At 43.5% G+C, this 18442-nt stretch overlaps 2 protein-coding genes across 6 annotated transcripts; both read right to left on the reverse strand.

The window, feature by feature from the left end:
• Positions 1 to 2687: 2687 nt before the first annotated feature.
• LOC125712369 (TLC domain-containing protein 5-like) lies at positions 2688 to 6235 on the reverse strand. 4 transcript variants are annotated; one of them, XM_048982330.1, is made up of 4 exons: positions 5208 to 5900; positions 4598 to 4703; positions 3999 to 4210; positions 2688 to 3581 (listed from the first exon to the last, which is right to left on the reverse strand). In XM_048982330.1, exons 3-4 carry the CDS (start codon positions 4192 to 4194, stop codon positions 3049 to 3051), a joined length of 729 nt encoding a protein of 242 aa, XP_048838287.1. In that variant the 5' UTR covers positions 4195 to 4210; positions 4598 to 4703; positions 5208 to 5900; the 3' UTR covers positions 2688 to 3048. The 4 variants fall into 4 exon arrangements, with proteins under 4 accessions (XP_048838287.1, XP_048838284.1, XP_048838286.1 ...); XM_048982327.1 differs by lacking the exons at positions 4598 to 4703; positions 5208 to 5900 and adding an exon at positions 5954 to 6235; XM_048982329.1 differs by having other exon boundaries at positions 4598 to 5900.
• A 160-nt stretch (positions 6236 to 6395) lies between these two features.
• Positions 6396 to 18364, reverse strand: LOC125711962 (POU domain, class 2, transcription factor 3-like). 2 transcript variants are annotated; one of them, XM_048981465.1, is made up of 15 exons: positions 17602 to 18364; positions 16193 to 16237; positions 15807 to 15863; positions 12452 to 12483; positions 12208 to 12309; positions 11500 to 11602; positions 10406 to 10620; positions 9745 to 9795; positions 9485 to 9655; positions 9029 to 9170; positions 8113 to 8246; positions 7510 to 7671; positions 7295 to 7337; positions 7079 to 7193; positions 6396 to 6886 (listed from the first exon to the last, which is right to left on the reverse strand). In XM_048981465.1, the coding sequence occupies exons 3-15, from the start codon at positions 15853 to 15855 to the stop codon at positions 6844 to 6846; spliced, it is 1362 nt and encodes a 453-aa protein (XP_048837422.1). In that variant the 5' UTR covers positions 15856 to 15863; positions 16193 to 16237; positions 17602 to 18364; the 3' UTR covers positions 6396 to 6843. The 2 variants fall into 2 exon arrangements, with proteins under 2 accessions (XP_048837422.1, XP_048837423.1); XM_048981466.1 differs by lacking the exon at positions 10406 to 10620 and having other exon boundaries at positions 9745 to 9833; positions 17922 to 18364.
• Positions 18365 to 18442: the final 78 nt, after the last annotated feature.

An 18442-nucleotide genomic window follows, 5' to 3' on the forward strand; every position in this document is an offset into this window, starting at 1 on the left:
TTAGAAACCAAACTGTGTTCAGCACTGGCCCTACATACATCGCGTTCTGAAATTTTGATTATTTCTTAAATCAGCATAAATGACAGTAATTGTATTTCCACACGGCCAGTATGACAGTTTTGACGCACATGCGTTGCAGAAACAACTAACCATCACGAGACCCTCATATCTGTATATGTTATGTGGCACTAAGGCTACAAGCGTTTTTGTGATTTTCAAGCGAGATCAATCTCTGATAGAAAATCAGATCACTTTCTTATCCGGCGTTAGCCCGATACTGATTGATGCCGTCTGTATTTATCACGATGACAAGATATAGTGACTGAAGCTGTCCTTCTCTTTTATATACAATTACTTCCATTCTGATGCAAGTTGTCTCAAAATTTGATTAGTTCCAGACAAGTATCATCAATCTGTTCATATATGGACAAATATGCCCATGGCAAGACTTGTCTGTGGTAACAAAAAAACAAACAAAAAAAAAAAAAAACTAGGATGCATTTTTAAATTCCATGAATGTGGTAAAAATTGCAATTGCAAATCACAATATCAGAATGTTATTTGGTGTTGACCTGGTTCTAGATTGATCTCACCCATGCAATGTGTCTGCAAAGTTTGCAAAAAATCTTTTTGTGTAACAAGTAACAAGATCAAGTGTCGGTGGCTGTTCTCTTTTGTCGCTTTTCCGTTGCCAGCCAGAACTGAGCTGGACTGTGTAGAGATGGTTTTCCATTGTAAATTATGCAAGCCATACCTACACTGACATGGCCCTGCCAATAAGCAGGGCCAAAAGTGAGACTAAACCGAGCTGGTTGGGTCACCACCATCTCAAAATGCACGGAGACATGAAACTACCTGTGGTTTACGGTGGTATGCATGGATTAGTAGTACCGCACAACATGATGTATTGCATTCCCGATCACTTGCAACTTGGATATTTTCACCTTTCCTCCACAATTTCCTACTTGAAAAAGTACTACAGAATGACTGAACGAAATGGATTTGTAATGCAAATTTACACAAGCTAATGGTAATTCTGCTGAAATAGTGAATTAGTGCAACAATGGTCACAAGAAGGATGTGGCTACCAAAGAAAGTGCATTTCTTAAAGAAAATGAACATTTTTAAAATAAACTCAATTAACCTAGTTAGTCTTACATTAAGAATAAAACAAGACTTATTTAAGTTAAAAAAACCCTGTAAAAATCGCATGAAGACATGCATCCAAAACCAAGCCATTTAATAATGAATGTGTTTATCAAGGAATAAGATAAATGTTTATTTATTGCAATGTTCTAAATTACAGTGACCAAAAGCATATAAACATTTAAAATGCTGGAGTGTTTCATAATTCTGAGCTCTTAATCTGAGACCACGCAGAATTACATCATGTGGAGGGCTTATGGGAAAAGGGAAAGTAAGTTGCCTTCTGGATCGGCTCGGATGTGAGGCTCTTATTCCCCATCAGGAGCTCTTTGGAGGGATGCCCATAAAGATTCCGTGTTGGTATAAGACCGCTTGGTTCTGTCACTCCTACAGCCTCCAGCAATGACAGAGAGGGGCATGTTCACTTTGTTTAAAGTGGTAAAAAGATCCAAAAGATCACAGATTTTATATACAACAGTCAATAGCCACAGAAAACAACCCTATGGAGAAATTTACTGATCTGTCTCATATAGAGCAGTGTTTCCCATGCTGGTCCTCGGAGATCCACAGCTGGTTCATGTTTTTTCTCCCTCCGAACTCTCTGTCGGACAGTCCACGTTTTTCCATCCTCTGAGATCTTTGTCAGACAGTCCACATTTTGCACCCTTCCCAGCTCCCTGCCAGTTAGTCCACATTCTTGCTCCCTCTGAGCTCCGTGTCAGACAGTCCAAATTTTTGCTCCCTGTCAATTAGCCCACATTTTCTCTCTTTCCCAGCTTCCAGTTAGTCATTTCTGCTCCCTGCAAACTCCCTGCCGGACAGTCCACATTTTTGCTCCCTATCAGACAGTCCGTATTCTTCCTTCCTTCGAGCTCCCCGTCAGATAGCCCACATTTTTACTCCCTCCAAACTCCTTGTCAGACAGTCCATGTTTTTGCTCCCTCAAGGGGCAAAAACGTGGACTATCTGTGGGTCCCAGACGACGAGATTGGGAAACATTAATATCCAGCTGTCTTGCAACCACTTCTCCTGGGTCGGGGGGGGGGGGGGGTATGGGGCTATCTAAGGCAGCATAGTCCTCAAGGCAGGGTTACACACCGGATAGGATGCTCCATATAAACCAAACAGAGGCTATGTTATACATCAACACTTGCAAATGATTTTTGCAACAATAATTAATATTCACAGCTGCTTATATCCAATTCAATTTTAAATGATCTTATTTTAAATTTTCGTCAACTACACCTGTACTGAGCCATATTTTAGATGTAAAAAACTGGAGCTTTCTGTTGTGATTTTGATCAATATCCGCAGCGGCATTTAAAAATGTTTGGCTTTACATTTTCTGTATGATTAAAATGCAGTAATATAGGAATCAGGTGACCAATAATCAATACTGAAAATTATGGAAATGATGTTATGTACATTATATTATTTTTGAAAAGCTGTTTTATTTGCCGCAGGGACATTTCATATTTTCACCCTCAAACATTTGCTCTCCAAACAAGATGCTCAAAGAAGCACAAAGGTCAGACCCAGAAAATGGTGCCACTTATATTTTAATATTGTCCAGAGCTCACAGACAGTTTACTTCCTTACTGGAAATGGCCAATGAAATCCCACGAAGCTGTTCCTAAAATGGTCTCAGACACAATTCAGCTTAACATCCTCTACCTGGAAAAGCTTTTCTGCAGTAAAGGTTCATTCAAAAACTTGGTTCATGGTTTTTAGAAAGTTTTGAAGTTCTCATGGCTTAAAAATATTAAAAAAAACAAGTCGGAGGGACTTGACATGGTCACATGACATAAAAAAAGGTCACATTACGTCAGCGAGATTTAAAGTAGGAATAGAAAAAGCAGAAAGGAGATTAGAACTGAAAGGGAGCCAATCGATGGAGACGTTTTATTCCACTTTCCCATCATGCCCGTTGACCTCTGCCCCCTTGCGGCGAAGCTGCCAATGACAGTACTTAGCGCCACACTTGCGGTAGGCAAAACGCATGATGTTGGCTAAGAAGACCCAGGAGAGGAGGTACATGGCCACGCCTCCACATTTCATCACCAGCAGCGGCTGGGGGGAGGCCAGCTCGCAGTACAGCATGTGGCCGCCCACGCCGATGCGCATGAAGATAAAGAGCGCCACAAAGAGCAGGTCCACGGTGTCGCCCGCCGGCCCATCATAGCGGCCTGTCCGCCGCAGGAACCAGCGCGTCTGCAGCAGGGGGTTGGTGATCTCGCTGCCGAAGATGACGGCGCAAGCCTCGATGCCTGACTCGCCCACCCAGAGCACCAGTATGATTCCCATGATGCTCAGCGTGTGGTGGGCCAGCATCACAGGCCCCTCCGTGCGGAAGTAGACACACCAGCCCATGTCGAAGGTGAAGTAGCCCAGGCTGAGCACCAGGGCCAGCACCTGCATGGGTGTGTTCTCCGTACCTGCAAAATGCACAGCATAGAGAGACAGTCTACTCCCTGACCAGAACCGCCAATCAGAGCAGTGTTTCCCATCCGGTCCTCTCCAACCCACAGGCAGTCTACATTTTTGCTCCCTCCCAGCTCCCGGCAAAATTGTGGACTCCCAGTAAGGAGCAAAATCATGGAACCGAATTAGAGGAATTTAAATGTCCAGTTTCAAATATCCGATTATGGTACATTTAGAATTTTTATAATGCTACAGTTTTGCGAGAATTAAAACAGACAGCTGTTTTATGTTAGTTACTCATTCTCAAAAAACAACGTAAACAAGATCATTTAAAGTGACAGAAACCAGAAATTTCAAAAGTTAAGATCAGAATGAAAGGCTGGACCAATCCCTGAACAGCGGAGTGAGTGAGATCAACAGTGCGTATATACCTGGGTGCGTAAAGGGCCAGGGGCCATCGACGTAGCCTATGTACGCCGTGACGCAGACGATGAGGACACCGTGGAAGAGCGTTACCAGGCGGCAGTTCCACTCATATCCACGGTGGCCATTCAGGAAACACAGCAGGGCATAGAAAGAGATCCAGCCGACCAGGCAGACAGCCACTTGTAGGAGAAGCGAGGTCATGTCTTCACTGCGTAAACTGAAACCAAAGTCGGGAAAAAAAATCCATCACTAAGTGTCCATAGCAATCTGCAAAAATGTGGTCTGCTCCGATATTTTCACCCAAAAATAAACAAAAAATGAATACTTATACTCCGAATAGGAGATAAAGCTTCAGTTGATCTCTGCTGGTCTCTTTGAGGAGATCCAGGTGAAAGTAAGCGACCCTGCAGGGGAGAGTGATCACCCCCCCCGACAGGTATGCCAGGACTCGCCACACACCTGCACTCCGCCGGATCCACCTCATAACATTTGCACATCCCAACCAATCCCCGTTTTGGAACCGTGTCCAATCAGAGAGCAGCCTTTCTGGGCAACCAGGGGTAACAAGTGCTGCGATACTTCTAAGAAATTCTGCCTCACTTACTTCGACCCGAGGAATGGTCCGTCCTGCCTCAGCCGTCGCTACGCCTTTCAGCGAAGATGCGTCTAAGCCCGAGTCGCCAGAACCACAACCAGAACCGCCTCCCTTGCTGGCCCCACCCAACACACACAAAGGCAGAGGTTGCTCAGACTATTCATACTGGGAAACATTAAGACATTTTGGAACGTTTCAAAACTGGCACAAAGGTCCCACTGAATATGGCCGCCAAGGCATGGGCGCGGCGATATCTCATCATTTTGTGATTTTTCAGCAAGGTTTTCATACAAAGTGATTTGCCTGGCTTCTAGTTTTATCTTGGGTTACACATCTGGATGCATTACTGAACAAGTGGGCATGCGAGCGTGTTGCTGAATGGCAAGACTGAACACCAGTAGGGTTCTGAACACCGTACTCCAAAAACCAGGGTCTCACATGCCCAGCAGCAGAACCGACAACCTGTTGTTCTAAAGCCCAAGTTTAATTTCTGTCATGAGTGTTTAAACGCTCTCATACCTGCTGTCCCTACAGCTTGTGTTCGATACAGGCTTACTTCATTTCTACGCTGACAAATAACCCCTAAATTCTCATTGCTCTCCAAGTTGGAGATACTTACACAAGAGCCTGGGGAGAACGCAGCGGCCAAGAACTTTCACAACACCACCGGAAAAAACATCTGCGCAGGGAGGCAGCACTGACAACCTGAGCTGTGTACTGGGGTCACTGGAATACAGGGCTGTGGTCCCACCCAGGGCATGAGGAGGTGTGGGAGGGCAGCCCAGCACCACATGTACCGCTGCTTAGTCACAGTAAGTAAGGGACGGTTGCTAAGCAACTATCACTTTAGCAAACATTTGTCTGCAGGAAAGAGAAACATTAATAAGGGTTGGGCACAAATGTGACACTTCGGCAGGTATAGGTATGCATCTCCTGCAGCATGTGTTCCAAAACACCCTCGATTTCCGCTTATTTGCTAGTTAATATAATCCAACTTCACTTTCCATCCTCAATTTAACCATACAATGAGCCACCTAGACGTCAATTTAATTATTGCTTTTTTTCTGAGCCGGAGCTGATTTATTATACGTGCAATTATTTATTGCCGGATACTGTAACTCCGACTGCGTTATAACTGCACCGTGACAAGAAAACATAAATTTGTACACTAATGCGCCGATAAAAAAAATTAAACAAATATCCATATTATTCAGATGGCGAACACCAGTAAGTAAGGGCGACCAGTAAATAACGCATGAGCCGTAGGATGCAGCTGCAGCATGAAGAGCCCACATGGCTAAAACACGAGATGGTCAAAATATCAGCAAAAGAGAGCTGTCCAGGGTGCAAAATGTGAAGGCGTACCTGGCCTCCATCGGGGAACGCGGCGCGTCCTGCGCGATGCTTTTGCGCACATGCTCCAAACGCTACATATTCGGTATCTTCTGATGCTCAAGGACCAAAGCGGAGCCTCTCTCAGCGGACAGCCAAGGAGATTCGGTAACTGAGGACCTCAGATCGGTCAGAACCGGAAAGCATTCGCTAAAAAAATATCCATGGAGAAAAGCATCGATTGTTAACAACGAGGGCGCTGGGTTGGCAGAAGGATTTCTCAGCAGCTCTTCTTTTCATCAGAGCAAATCTCGGCGGCCCCTGCTGGAGGAAAAATTCATTGCACAAAAATCCGCACCGTTTTACTAATTAAAATTTCCCGGCATGATGAGATAGCCTTTATGAATAATATTTTAACATGAGGTGCGAGCAATATCAGAATATCCAACTCCGTTCAAAAAAGAGAGGCAAGTGATCTGTTTTCACAAAATTTATTAATTTTCGTTAAAGTATTCTTTGAACGTTCGAACGCATATCATCAAGGTATACTCAAAATATAAAAATACAAAGAAGTTACTATTTACATTGGACGGATAAACGCATCATATGCGCTTTTTACCTTGAAATAAACAACAGTTAATTGTTAAGGTACTTGTAAATACATCATATAATACATGTTACAGAGAACTTTGTGGACACAAACTGTTCAAAGCCGTTCTCGGGTATGTAAGCGCTGCAGCTTTAAAGCAAAACTAGTAAATATTGAAGATTTGCCCGATTAATGCACAGATAAAGGACATTTGCCACTTCAGTGGATGTAAAACCTTCGTATTATGGGGTTAATGTGCACAACGTCCCTCCTTGGACGTCCAGGTTCTTGAGGTGTTCCAGGACACTGCAGCAAAAGTTCCTGTTGTACGTTTTCAGTAGAGACAGGATGAAGCATTCCATGCACGGTACCATGGTCTATAAGGGAAAACAAATTAAATGAAAACAAAAACGAAAACCGAGACTGAAATCAGAGTAGCTGCACTAGTAGGTAACAAAGGTGATTAATACATATGAAGACATTTAATCAATAAAATATAATCAAATGAATAAATGACAACAGTGTATATTTGAGTGTGTTTACATATGTGTAACAGCGATCTCACGAACCCTGTGGCACTGAGGGACTGTGTGGCCCCCTCTGAGGTCAGTGTGATGGGACCAGAGGAGAGGCCAGTAGGGGAGGCCCTGTGGCTGGGGCTGCTGAGGGAGGTGGTGGAGGACACTGGAAGGGAGAATGCAGACTCAGCATCGGGTTGCGGTCTTACGTAGGAGTGGCTATAAGCACCATCAACGTTAATGAGGCTCCTACTAGTTTGCACTTACCACCGTTTATAGCAAGTGGACTGAAGGACCTGGAAGTGATTGCCTGAAACAGGAAGTAAAGACGGACACCTATCAGATGACAACAAACAGAGTCTGACAGCATCATAGTAGAACAGAAGTCCAACAGCCTGGAAAAAAATTATGAGGTGAAAGGTCAGGGAAAGGTGTGGACACTCAGCCAGGGGGTAGTCGATGGTTTGGGGGAGAGGACTCACCAGCCGGTTGGCTCCTGGTGGCTTTGCTGCTGTCATGGCAACCGGGCTGCAGATCCTCTTCTCCTTCTGCCGCCGGTTGCAGAACCAGACCCTCACCACTTCCTTCTCCATCGCTAGCTGCTCCGAGATCTGCAAGATCTCCTCCGAGCTTGGCTTGGGGTTCTGGGTCACATATAACACCCAACGATTTAGTAAGCAACCATCCCAGAACCCAGGAAGAAATTACTAGATCACATCTATGCCTGTACCACATCTCTACACCAGTATCTCCCTATCTGGTCCTCAGGGACTCACAGTCGGTCCATCTTTTTGCTCCCTCCATACTCCCTGCCAGACGGTTCACATTTTTGCTCCCTCCCAACTCCCAGTGGACTGTCTGTGGGTCCTTGTGGACTGGACTGGGAAACACCACTGTACACAAAACCAGTTCTAGACCCCATGTCAAATCATAGATTGGTCCCTGCAGTATACCTGTTTCTCTATACCTCTACGCAATTATACATCTGTAGAAGGAAATCCTTCATCACAAGCAAGGCATGCTGAAAACTGTGCTGAATTTCTCCATGGGCTGCAGAGGATCTGAATGGAGAGACTCTCACTCACATCCATAAACCTCTTCTCCAGTGTGAGCTTGATGCTAGCTTCTATGCTGGTTCTCTTCTTCCTCTTCCTACCGAAACCCTCCACCAGGGGGGGCACAGTAGCAGGGCTCACCATGCTGTCAGAGGTGGAGTTCTCTGGGAGGGGGGGGGCATCATCACATCCTCATTATTATTTAGTTACAAATCATAGCATGTACAAAGCAAGAAACGAAGAGTGGTTCTAACTTAGGTGCAGGTGCACAGTTTTGCCTTCAGGGGGCAGTGTAAACACCTCTTGGAGTAAACATGCTCCTGTGTCACTACTACTAGGCGTGTGAGATTTGACAATATTAGATCAGGAACAAATAACATATCTCCATGACCTGCCATTATGGAGAGATCGTTAGTATCGTGCTACAGTGCACATTGTGGCAGCTGCAGCCTTACAGCTCTTTCACGCATCTAAAGACATTTTGTCAAACAAAATCTGTTTGGACATGGCAATAAACGGTAACAGCAAACTGTAGGTACTGCCTTGGATTTCTCCCCCCCCCCCTTTGCACCCTTTCCCCAACATGCACCACATTGCCTATTTGGGAACGCAGTGGCGTAGGCGACACGGAGAAGTTGGTCGCAAGAGTTAGACATCAGTACTTTGGATTTTTCAAAACGAACACGATGCAACCAACAGTTATTAGTGAAATTTGCAGATATGAGGTTCACATGTCAAATGGCAACATGGTGGACCTTTTTAACCACCTCAAAAGAAAAAATTGGGGAATTGTCAACATCGTCGTAAAAACCAACATGAAAAAGAATCGTGATAAGATTGTGGATCGTAATCCAGCCTGAAAAATATCACGATATGATATTTTTGCCAAATACTCGCCCCCCCCCCCCCCTTCCCCCTGGGACTCCTACCCATGTGAGGCACCTACCTGCCTCGCTCAGCCACTTCTCCAGCAGCGGCTTCAGCTTGCACATGTTCTTGAAGCTGAGGTTGAGTGCCTCGAAGCGGGAGATGGTGGTTTGGCTGAAGTCGTTGCCGTAGAGCTTCCCCATCGCCAGGCCCACGTCCCCCTGGAATACAAAGACGCAACAGCGTCTGGACTAGGAAAGACGCAGCAGAGTGTGTCTGTGCAAGTGTGTAGAGGTCCTTGTTCACGAGCCATAGCTTTAACTGTGAACAAATCAAATTCATGTCATTCTTCTGGACTAGCACAGGCTTCCACACTTTTGTGTTGAAGGTAAAATTCGGTTATGCTTAAGTTAGGGTACGGTTATGGTTGTTAGTTTAATGTGTACAGCAACAGAAAGTACACTAGGCAACTGTAGATATTCAGAGGATACCCACACTGCGATACTTCAAAATGGCCGCCAGGGTGCTGACATACCTGAGTGAACCCTAGCTTGATCCGCTTCTGCTTGAAGGCCTTGGAGAACTGCTCCAGGTCCTCTAGCTCACTGGCTTCATCCAGCTGCAAGGCAGGCACGTGTTTGGGTACCTGTGCTACCTCTGGGTGGCCATTCAGACAGGGCCCCGCCAGACCTGTCCGACTCACTGCCTGCGTGAGGACAGGGATGTGACGTGTATCATACCTGAAGGCTAATCATGCGAGCAGTACAACATGTGGTCAGTGAACAGAGCTTTTACCTGCGGTATCAGTGCTAATCCAGGCTGGTGCTGAAGTAGACCAGACTGAGACTGTGAGGGCAAAGAGAGCAGGTTTTGCTGCAGTAATGCTAGGAACATAAGAACAACATATTAACACAATGAGCAGAGCTAATTCTTTTTCCTGTCACAGGCTGCAATACCATGTCTCTACATTTCTAAACAAATATTACAGCTACTATAATATCTAGCTACCGACTCCTCGGTGATGCACAAATAATGGTGCAGACCTTCTGTACACAGTAGCTGTCAGCGCTATTGTTATCCTTTTAACAACCTACCAATGACAGTCATGCTTATTTTAAGCCTGGGGTTTTCAACGTGGGGAAACCATCCAAAGTGGAACACTATATATATATTGGGAAACCGGGCCATTACACCTACAGGAACTTTTATGACATCCCATTCTAATCTATAGGCATCAGTATGGAGTTGGTCCTCCCTGTACAGCTATGACTTCTGCCACTCTTCTCTGAAGGCTTTATGTAAGATTTTGGAGTGTGTCCGTGGGAATAGTTGCCCTTTGATCTAGAGAAGCTCTTGCTTTGCGCACCGGGGCACAGTCATGCTGAAACAAAAAAGGGCTCTTCCCCAAACTGTTACCACAAAGCTGGAAGTATAGAATTGTCCAAAATGTCTTAACATGTTGCGAAGCATTGTCACTCCACAGAATATGTTTCCACTGCTCCAGAGTCCAGTAGAGGCGTTTTACACCACTCCATCCAACGCTTGGTATTGAACGTGGTGAGGTGAAGCTTGCATGCAGCTGCTCGCCCATGGAAGTCCATTCCATGAAGCTCCCACGCCCAGTTTTTATGCAGCGGTTAATGCCAGAGGAAGTTTGAAACTCCAAGGTTCCTGTGTCAACAGAGCGCTGGTGCCTTTTACGCATTACGTGCCTCAGCACTCGGCGACCCTGCTCTGTTACTTCACATGGTCTGCTTCTTTTTGGCTGAGTTTCCACGTTGCAATAATACCACTTACAGCTGACCATGGAATATCTAGCAGGGGAGACATTTCATGAGCTGACTTATTACAAAGGTGGCATCCTATGACTGTACCACGCTTGAATTCACTGAGCTCTTCAGAACGACCCATTCTTTCACAAAGGTTTGTAAACCTGACTGCATGCTTTGGTGCTTGCTTTTATACACCTGTAGCAATGGCTCTGAATGAAACACCTGAATTGAATGATTAAGACGTGCGTCCCAATACCTTTGTCCATATAGTGTATATTAAAAGTGACCCCCCCCACCCCCCCCCCGCCCCACCCAGTCTTTAGTTCTTAGTTATTTATCTGATCAGACATTTGTCACCTTTCATTTAGAGGGCCCCTGGTCCATGGAAAGTTGAAAATATCTGCTTCAGGTTACTGAATATCTTGCCTGTACTTTATATAGTGCCCCCAGAGGCCAAATTGTGTAGTTCCCACGTTTCAAATTTCAAGTTTCTCTTTGGAGTGAACACAGTGAAATTCGCATATCACAATTGTGGGGTGTGTGGGTGGGAGGGGGGCGGGGTCATAGCAAAGGGTAACAGCAGAGCATCCATCCATCCATCCATCCAAGACAATACAACAATATACAACATACAAGACAATATGGGAATAAGTGAGCGATAAATAAGAAATAAATAAGACTTAAATGGAATAAGGATGTGCAAGTAGACCTCGGCATAGTAAATATTACAGATAATAATAATAATACTAATAATACTACTAATAATAATAATAATAACCTTGATGGCTGCCCTGTGCTTGGGACAGGAGTAAGGAGGAGGTGGAGAGGTGTGAGCCGGGAACCAGGAGCAGCTGCTGCAGGGGGTGGAGGGGCGAGGGCTCCTGTGAAAGGGAGGGGGCTGTAAAGATGGAACATGAATGGGAGCAAAGGGACCTGAACGGGACATTCAGAGGTAGCAGCTCTCAAAAGGCAGAGTGCTGCTGTAATCTGCGTCTCAGCATGACGATAACAGAGCCAGCTGGCAAAGCCGGCATGAAGCAGCATAGAATGAGACCTTGATGCAGCTCTTGCCGGACGCCCTGTTCCATAAGCTGTACATATCAGTCTGCTTTCTCTTTCTCTTTTATTTATGATGGGTTTTTTGTTAAATTCTTGGGAGCTGAACATGCAAATGCAGGACTCAAGAGCCTAAAATAGAGAGAGAGACTAAGCCCCCCCCCCCCCCGCCCCCCCCATGAGACAAGGCATACCAGATCAAACAGAGGGGGGCGGGGGCGTGCCACGTGAATGTCTGTAGGGAGAGGTGCTAATCCCGAGGAAGTGAAGGGTCATACCCCCAGGGTGTTTGTGGGGAGGGGTGTTAATCCTATGGAATGGGGGGTGGTATCCTCTGAATATCTATAGGGGGGGGGGGGTTCCTGGGGATTGGGGACGGTCACTGCCTGTGAGTGTCTGCAGGGGTCCGGACGGCAGGTGTGTGTCATACCGCTGTCACCGGAGCAGTGCTCTCGGAGGCGTCCCACGGCAGCGCGTACGGCTTCCGTGAGCTCGCCGAGTCTGAAGAGTCACTGGTGACTTCGGTCTTTATCTGAAGAGGAAAAGCGGCTCATTGTTCTCCCGTGTGACCCGTGACCCCTTTCACAGTCTGACACCTGATCAGTGTGGAGCTCTGACCTCATCTCTCAGGCATCTTTCTCCATTCTAGTCCCCGAACGGCAAAATGCACTTACTTGTCTCGTAAATTCCAGGCCATTTTGTTCATCTAGGGGGAAAGAAACATAGACATTGAGTCAAACCATGACACAGACATTGCTCACTGCTGGCCTGCGAGCCGTTACAGTATTTGATTGCTGCGCTTTAATCACTACGCCCTCTGCTGTCTTTATGTTTAATTATCGATGCCACCATTCTTTGTGGAATATTTGCATTTCTTCAATGTCCATCAACCTTTCAAAGCTAACATCCAATTTCACATAATTGATACATCTGAATCCATCCATTCTCTGAACCCGTTTGTTCTGTGCAGGATCGTAGGGGTCCAGAGCCCAACCTGCAAGGTACAGACACAAGGCAGGGAATAACCCAGGATGTGGCACAAGCCCATTGCAGGGCACACACACACACACACACACACACACACACACACACAGATTAGGTGTCTATATCTTTTTCAGGTCTCTCCATTTATTTCTATAGATATAACACCAATCCCATCTATGACAATTTTAGTTTTCCCAGTTTTCCCCCTCTCATCTTCCTTTTTATATACAGCCGTGGAAGAAATTAAGAGACCGTTCTATATTTTTAAACAAATCTGCATTGTTAATCCTGGTTTAATCATGGTTCTGCTGGCAGAAGGCAATGCGGAGCAGCAAGATGCTTTCAGGTTCAAAGTTTCTAAGACAGCAGTACATAAGAATAAGGTGAAGCAGGAAACACTGGGAATGATCAGAAACCAGCCAGGGAAAGGGAGGAAGTGGTATTCTAATGCCAGAGATGACTGTTAACTTATCCTACAGTTTCTTGTGAATCAGACAATGACATCAAGTGACCATCAAAAGGAATGGAAATTAAGTGCGGGTGTGAAGTGCACTGCTAGGACAGTTCATATCAGGCTCATAGAAGCAGGACTGAAGTCCCATAAAGCAAGGAAGAAGCTCTTCATTAATGAGAAACAGGGAAGAACCAGGCTACTACAGTTTGCAAAAAAAGTATGTATTATTCACAGATGCAGTCCCATAAATTGAGAAATAAGTGACAAAAAATGTGCTGTGGTCTCTTAAGTTTTTCCACAGTACACCATATATATATATATATATATATATATATATATAGAAGCCCTTCATTAATGAGAAACCAGACTGCAGTTTGCAGAAAAGATGTATGTTATTCACAGATGGACACCCATAAACTGAGAGATGAATGGTCTCTTAATTATTTCCGTGGCTGTATCTTGTTTTTCAAATAAAACAAAAAGACTGAGTATTTCAAGCAGAATTATACAAGCAATTTAGAAAGTATTAATTGAATAATTAATTGTGACTAATAACTGAATGAATAATAACGTAATAAATTTTAAATGTGATAAAATGAGAAAAGCATGGAAGTGTATTAGATTTTAATGAAGATATGATGTGATAATAAAAGTAAAGACTGAGCACCAATAATAAAATGTTTTTGGTTAAATAATTATATGTGTGTGTGTGGGCATGTAAATATTACATTGTGGGGACCAAATGTTCCCACAGTGTGATAAAAACCTGTTATATTGATGTTTTTTCGGTCCCCACAAGGGGAAACTCATTTTATAAAAAATAATTATGTATTTTGTTTGGTTAGTTATCGTTAAGCTTAGGGCTGGGTTGGGGTTAACAGCAGTAATTGGCTTCATTTGAATGTCAAATGAGTGAGCTGGGGGAATGTGGCAAGCCTGGGATCTGCTGCTCCTCCAGTATGGAAATGCTTTGCTTCTTACCACTGTGTCACAGTATGGAAACCAGGGGCTCATGCAAATAGGCAGGAGCGTGTGACCGTGGCAACCATGCGGAGACCACCACATTTACATGTTTACAGGCTTCCAAGCAAGCGGCCGGCGCTAAGCTCAAAGATAAGGCGGAGCTGTCATAACCAGAAGCAGGAAGACGAGGTGAGCTACTTCCTGTAATCTGTGAGCTACTCAACAGAATGAACAGTAGGGCAGCATTATGGGGCAGGGTGTAGGAACATAAAAGGACACAGTGTGATTACAGGCTGTCTGAACTCACAAAAAGCAAACAGCGGCCATCTTTGGGATAGATACGCAAGGTGGAGGGCAGCTGAACTTTTCACAATACAGGGAGGCTCTCAAATTCACACTAAAGATGGGTCTGAGAAGGTTGAGGTCGGTGTGGTTTCCTCTTTAACATTCACCTTCTTTACCAATAATTTCAGCTACTTAAACACTGACTGATTTTTGTTCATTGCATTGTGTTCTGATGACTTGATGTTCTTCATCTAGGAGCCCAGAAGTGCCACTGGAATGTCAGCGAGGTCATGCGGGTGAATTCTGGGTAATTCTGGTCCAGAGAGTACAAGTCCAGACCGGGATTTTGTTTCAACCAAGCAGTTAAGGAGTCACAGTCACAGAGTACTCAACTGGTTGGTTGGAACAAAATCCCAGTCTGGATTTATACTTTCTGGACCTGAATTACCCAACTCTGAACATCAACCAATCCCTAACTTCACCGACCAAGAAATGGCATAGCTGCCATTTATTCAATTTAGGACCATGTCCATTGTTACCAATTTCCTCACATTTTTGTGAAAAGTATAATATAACAACAACCATTTCACAGCAAAGGGCTTGAACTTCTGCATGTTTCTGTTTTGCATTGAATAGAGGGCTCGGATGTTCCTGGAGACCGAGCAGAGATCCCACATGAGTCGTGCTGAGAGAGCAGAAATAGATACCAGGGTCCCATTTGCATCGTGGTCCTAATAGATTTATTTTTTTTAATAGAAAATACTTGAAAATAAAAAAAGACAAAAACAGCCTACGTCAATTAATCACGTAAACTTTCTCTTGAAAAGACAAGGCTTCCACCATGCAAAGCATACAGCCATTTGAGTACATGCAGGTCTCTGAGTTTACTCACTTCAGAGGTCGCATTTTACTTACTGTTCATGCACGTTCAACATTTAGCCTTTCAGATCATTCAAAAAACATTTAAAATAGAAGTCGAATTCAGCATGTACACAAAGCACCTTATGTAGACACACAACAGGACCTTAAATCCCATACCAACTATCTATATACCATATTACTGTACATGTTTTTATATCTCAAATCTTCTATTCTGTTAAGCAAAAAATATACATACTTTCTTCTGACTGAATATATTGTTTGCTTTTCATTTAATAATTAATAATTATTTAAAATTCAGAATTGCTAATTGGTAGCACATTTCAGTTTACGTATAACTTTTAATTCAACTGTTAAGATGAGCATGACAATCCCACAGGCAGAGTAACCATCTGTCTCCCAAAACACAGCAGCACCCAGTTCAATAGACGGTCTGTGATTTCTGACATGGGAACTTTTCTCACCTGGCTGTTTGTCGTGAGATGGAGCTGGTTCCTCCGGCTCAGAGCTCATTTTAATGTCTGCAATAACAAAAGCTGCTAATTTTACTAAATGGTCTCACAGAAACATCCTCCATCGGTAAACCCAGCTAATGAATTTAACTCCGACATTTTTTCAAAGAGACAGTTCCTGTTACAATATTCATAAGATTAGGGGTGTCCCCGTCTTCTGTTTGCATGGGATCTCTCTCACTCTCTCTCTGACATTCACTTTATCTGTAAGATTCAAATGTTCACATCTTCCCATATTTGTGCCAATGTATTAACCCCAATCAATCCTTTCTCATGATTTACCGATTAAGTCCATATTCATAAAGTAGAGGAACAGTATGCAGACGGTTTGTTTTTACCTGTATAAAAAAGTGACCTTACAGGATCTTCCTTTCCTTCTTCCACTGCAGACAAGAAGGCAAAAATTCAAATTCTCTCAATACCCACTGAGGTAGAGAAGGTCTCGCTCCATCCTTTTCTCAGTGGTCACACCAGACTGATGAAGGACAATTTGCATGTGTCTCCAGATGCAGCCTATCCGTGTTTGACTATTTTGCATAAATCAGCAGTGGCTCCAGCTACATAATGTGAGTTTAACTGTGGTAGTCTATACTGTGGAAGTCTATACTGTGGTAGTCTATACTGTGGAAGTCTATACTGTGGAAGTCCATGCAGATGTACACATATGTTACATATTACAAGTGAACATCTACACCATGAACAAATCCACCTATCTAAATGTGAAGGACTTCATATGTCCTGTATGCCCTACGAGGTTAACGGCAAGTGTGGAGAGGCATGCTTTTGAAATGTAACAGATTACAAATGACTAGTTTCCATGTTAAAAATGTAATAAGTAATGTAATTGTTTTGATTATTTCATCAAAGTAATGTCATTTTTTTTTTTTTACATTAGATTACTTTTGAATTCTTCTCTAGTAAATGTTTTAAAATGGGCAATAATTCCGAAAAGACTCTTTCTGGAAATATGCCAAAAGAAGATATTTCTGCATGGCGAAAAGGCGCAAAGAAAGAGGAAGGAAGAAATATTACACATATATAGCTTTTAACGAAAAAAACATACTCGGACGTAGCCCATTTGTAATTCCCCAACATTTTGATTAGTGACTGTAATTTGATTATGTTGTTTCCCAGTAATTTTACCTAGTTATTCTCCAACACTGGTCAAGGCCTACCTGATTAAAGCCTAAACACAAAACAATGCATCCCTCTGTGTAAATGTATGAGTGTGTGAAGATCATGCACAGACAACACATACAAGATTACATACCCTCTAAGGACTTTACATACACGGCAAACACACAATGTGTTTTAAGATGTTTAAGATGTTTTAAATTTTGGTTCCACTTGAGAATCAACTAAACTACCTCTAGCTTTTGTTTTACGTCATCGAAGGGGAAATAAGTTTGTTGAATGTGTTATCGTAGTATAGCTACACAAATACCAGACCGCACCAATAAAACAGAAATGCAGCGACATCTCTGTTCTACGTTTTGTTATGACCCCTGACGTGTAACAAATACTGGCACCTAACAGGTTAAATTCTATCATTCCAGTTTAAACCACGTTACCCGAGTACTTCACCAGGTTAAATGGGTATCTATTCCCAAGTATATGGGAAATCTGCTAAATAAACATCAATAAATATGGTAAATAATCAGTATAAAAGCTGGATGGGTGGAATATGACCGATTGCGTTACATTTTTTTTTATCTATAACGCAACATCAAATAAAATCCTTACGTACCATGTCACGGTCATCATTGCACATATTCTTGAGAACTATCATATATTTCACATCATCAGAAGTAGAAGACTTCATTAATCCCGGAGAAAATTGCTCAAACACCTGGGATATGAATCCATGACCGATGGTACGCGAGGGGGGAATCATACTTCCGCACTAACGAGAGGCTGGAAACATTTAACCAAACATTTAACAGCGCATTAAATAAATCAGATTTGCTAGCAAAATGGGTTCGCTGACACCTTTATAATCTATTTAGTACGTTTACTAAATTTCTTTTGAACTGGTAGAATGTAATATCGCATTTTGTTATTTCTTACCTGTAGATGTGCACGGATAGTTTACCGTTACCATCTTTATATTTTATACTACATCATGGACCTAACAAAAAATAAACTTTAGAAAGATTGGGATGCGGCTTCCATCATGTGTCGGGAGGTGCGGCTGCGGGCGCCACAGGCAACTCCAGCGTGCGCACCTTATGATGCTGCTCTTCGACATCGGTCGTAATTTATTTACATGTGAATATGTCAAATATTTGTATATTCATCAGAAGCTGGGAAAGGCAGGGTCAAAGTCGGCTGTTTTATTGTTTATTTGGGCGAATCACCGGTAGGTACGAGGCGCACCTCGGCGGCAAGTCTCGCTGCTTAGATCCTCCGCTTCATAGGAAGGTACGTGCTCCGCACCTTTGGGCGCCTGCTGTACTTAGACAATTGCTGTGTTTTAACTTAAGTTGATTTTCCCCTCTTCACAGTGCCATTACTGTGTTACAGAACAATTGTATTCATTTGTAACTAAAAATATAATCGGACGCTTGCTGCGGTATTGGTGCTTTCCA

Source organism: Brienomyrus brachyistius, chromosome 17 (genome assembly GCF_023856365.1).
Source record: "Brienomyrus brachyistius isolate T26 chromosome 17, BBRACH_0.4, whole genome shotgun sequence".
Taxonomy (NCBI): Eukaryota; Metazoa; Chordata; class Actinopteri; order Osteoglossiformes; family Mormyridae; genus Brienomyrus; species Brienomyrus brachyistius.

Excerpts from the sequence above, each read along its gene's own strand:
- LOC125711962 (XM_048981465.1), bottom strand. The coding sequence starts at position 15,855 with ATGAGCTCTGAGCCGGAGGAACCAGCTCCATCTCACGACAAACAGCCA. Across the intron at positions 9,796-10,405 it reads GTGACAATGCTTCGCAACAT|TCTCAGTCTGGTCTACTTCA; the intron begins GTTAAGACATTT and ends TTGCCCTCACAG. Across the intron at positions 7,672-8,112 it reads TGGAGAAGAGGTTTATGGAT|AACCCCAAGCCAAGCTCGGA; the intron begins GTGAGTGAGAGT and ends TATGTGACCCAG.
- LOC125712369 (XM_048982326.1), bottom strand. The coding sequence starts at position 4,490 with ATGTGCAAATGTTATGAGGTGGATCCGGCGGAGTGCAG. Across the intron at positions 4,211-4,452 it reads GTGGATCCGGCGGAGTGCAG|TTTACGCAGTGAAGACATGA; the intron begins GTGTGTGGCGAG and ends CTTTGGTTTCAG. Across the intron at positions 3,582-3,998 it reads CTGGCCCTTTACGCACCCAG|GTACGGAGAACACACCCATG; the intron begins GTATATACGCAC and ends TGCATTTTGCAG.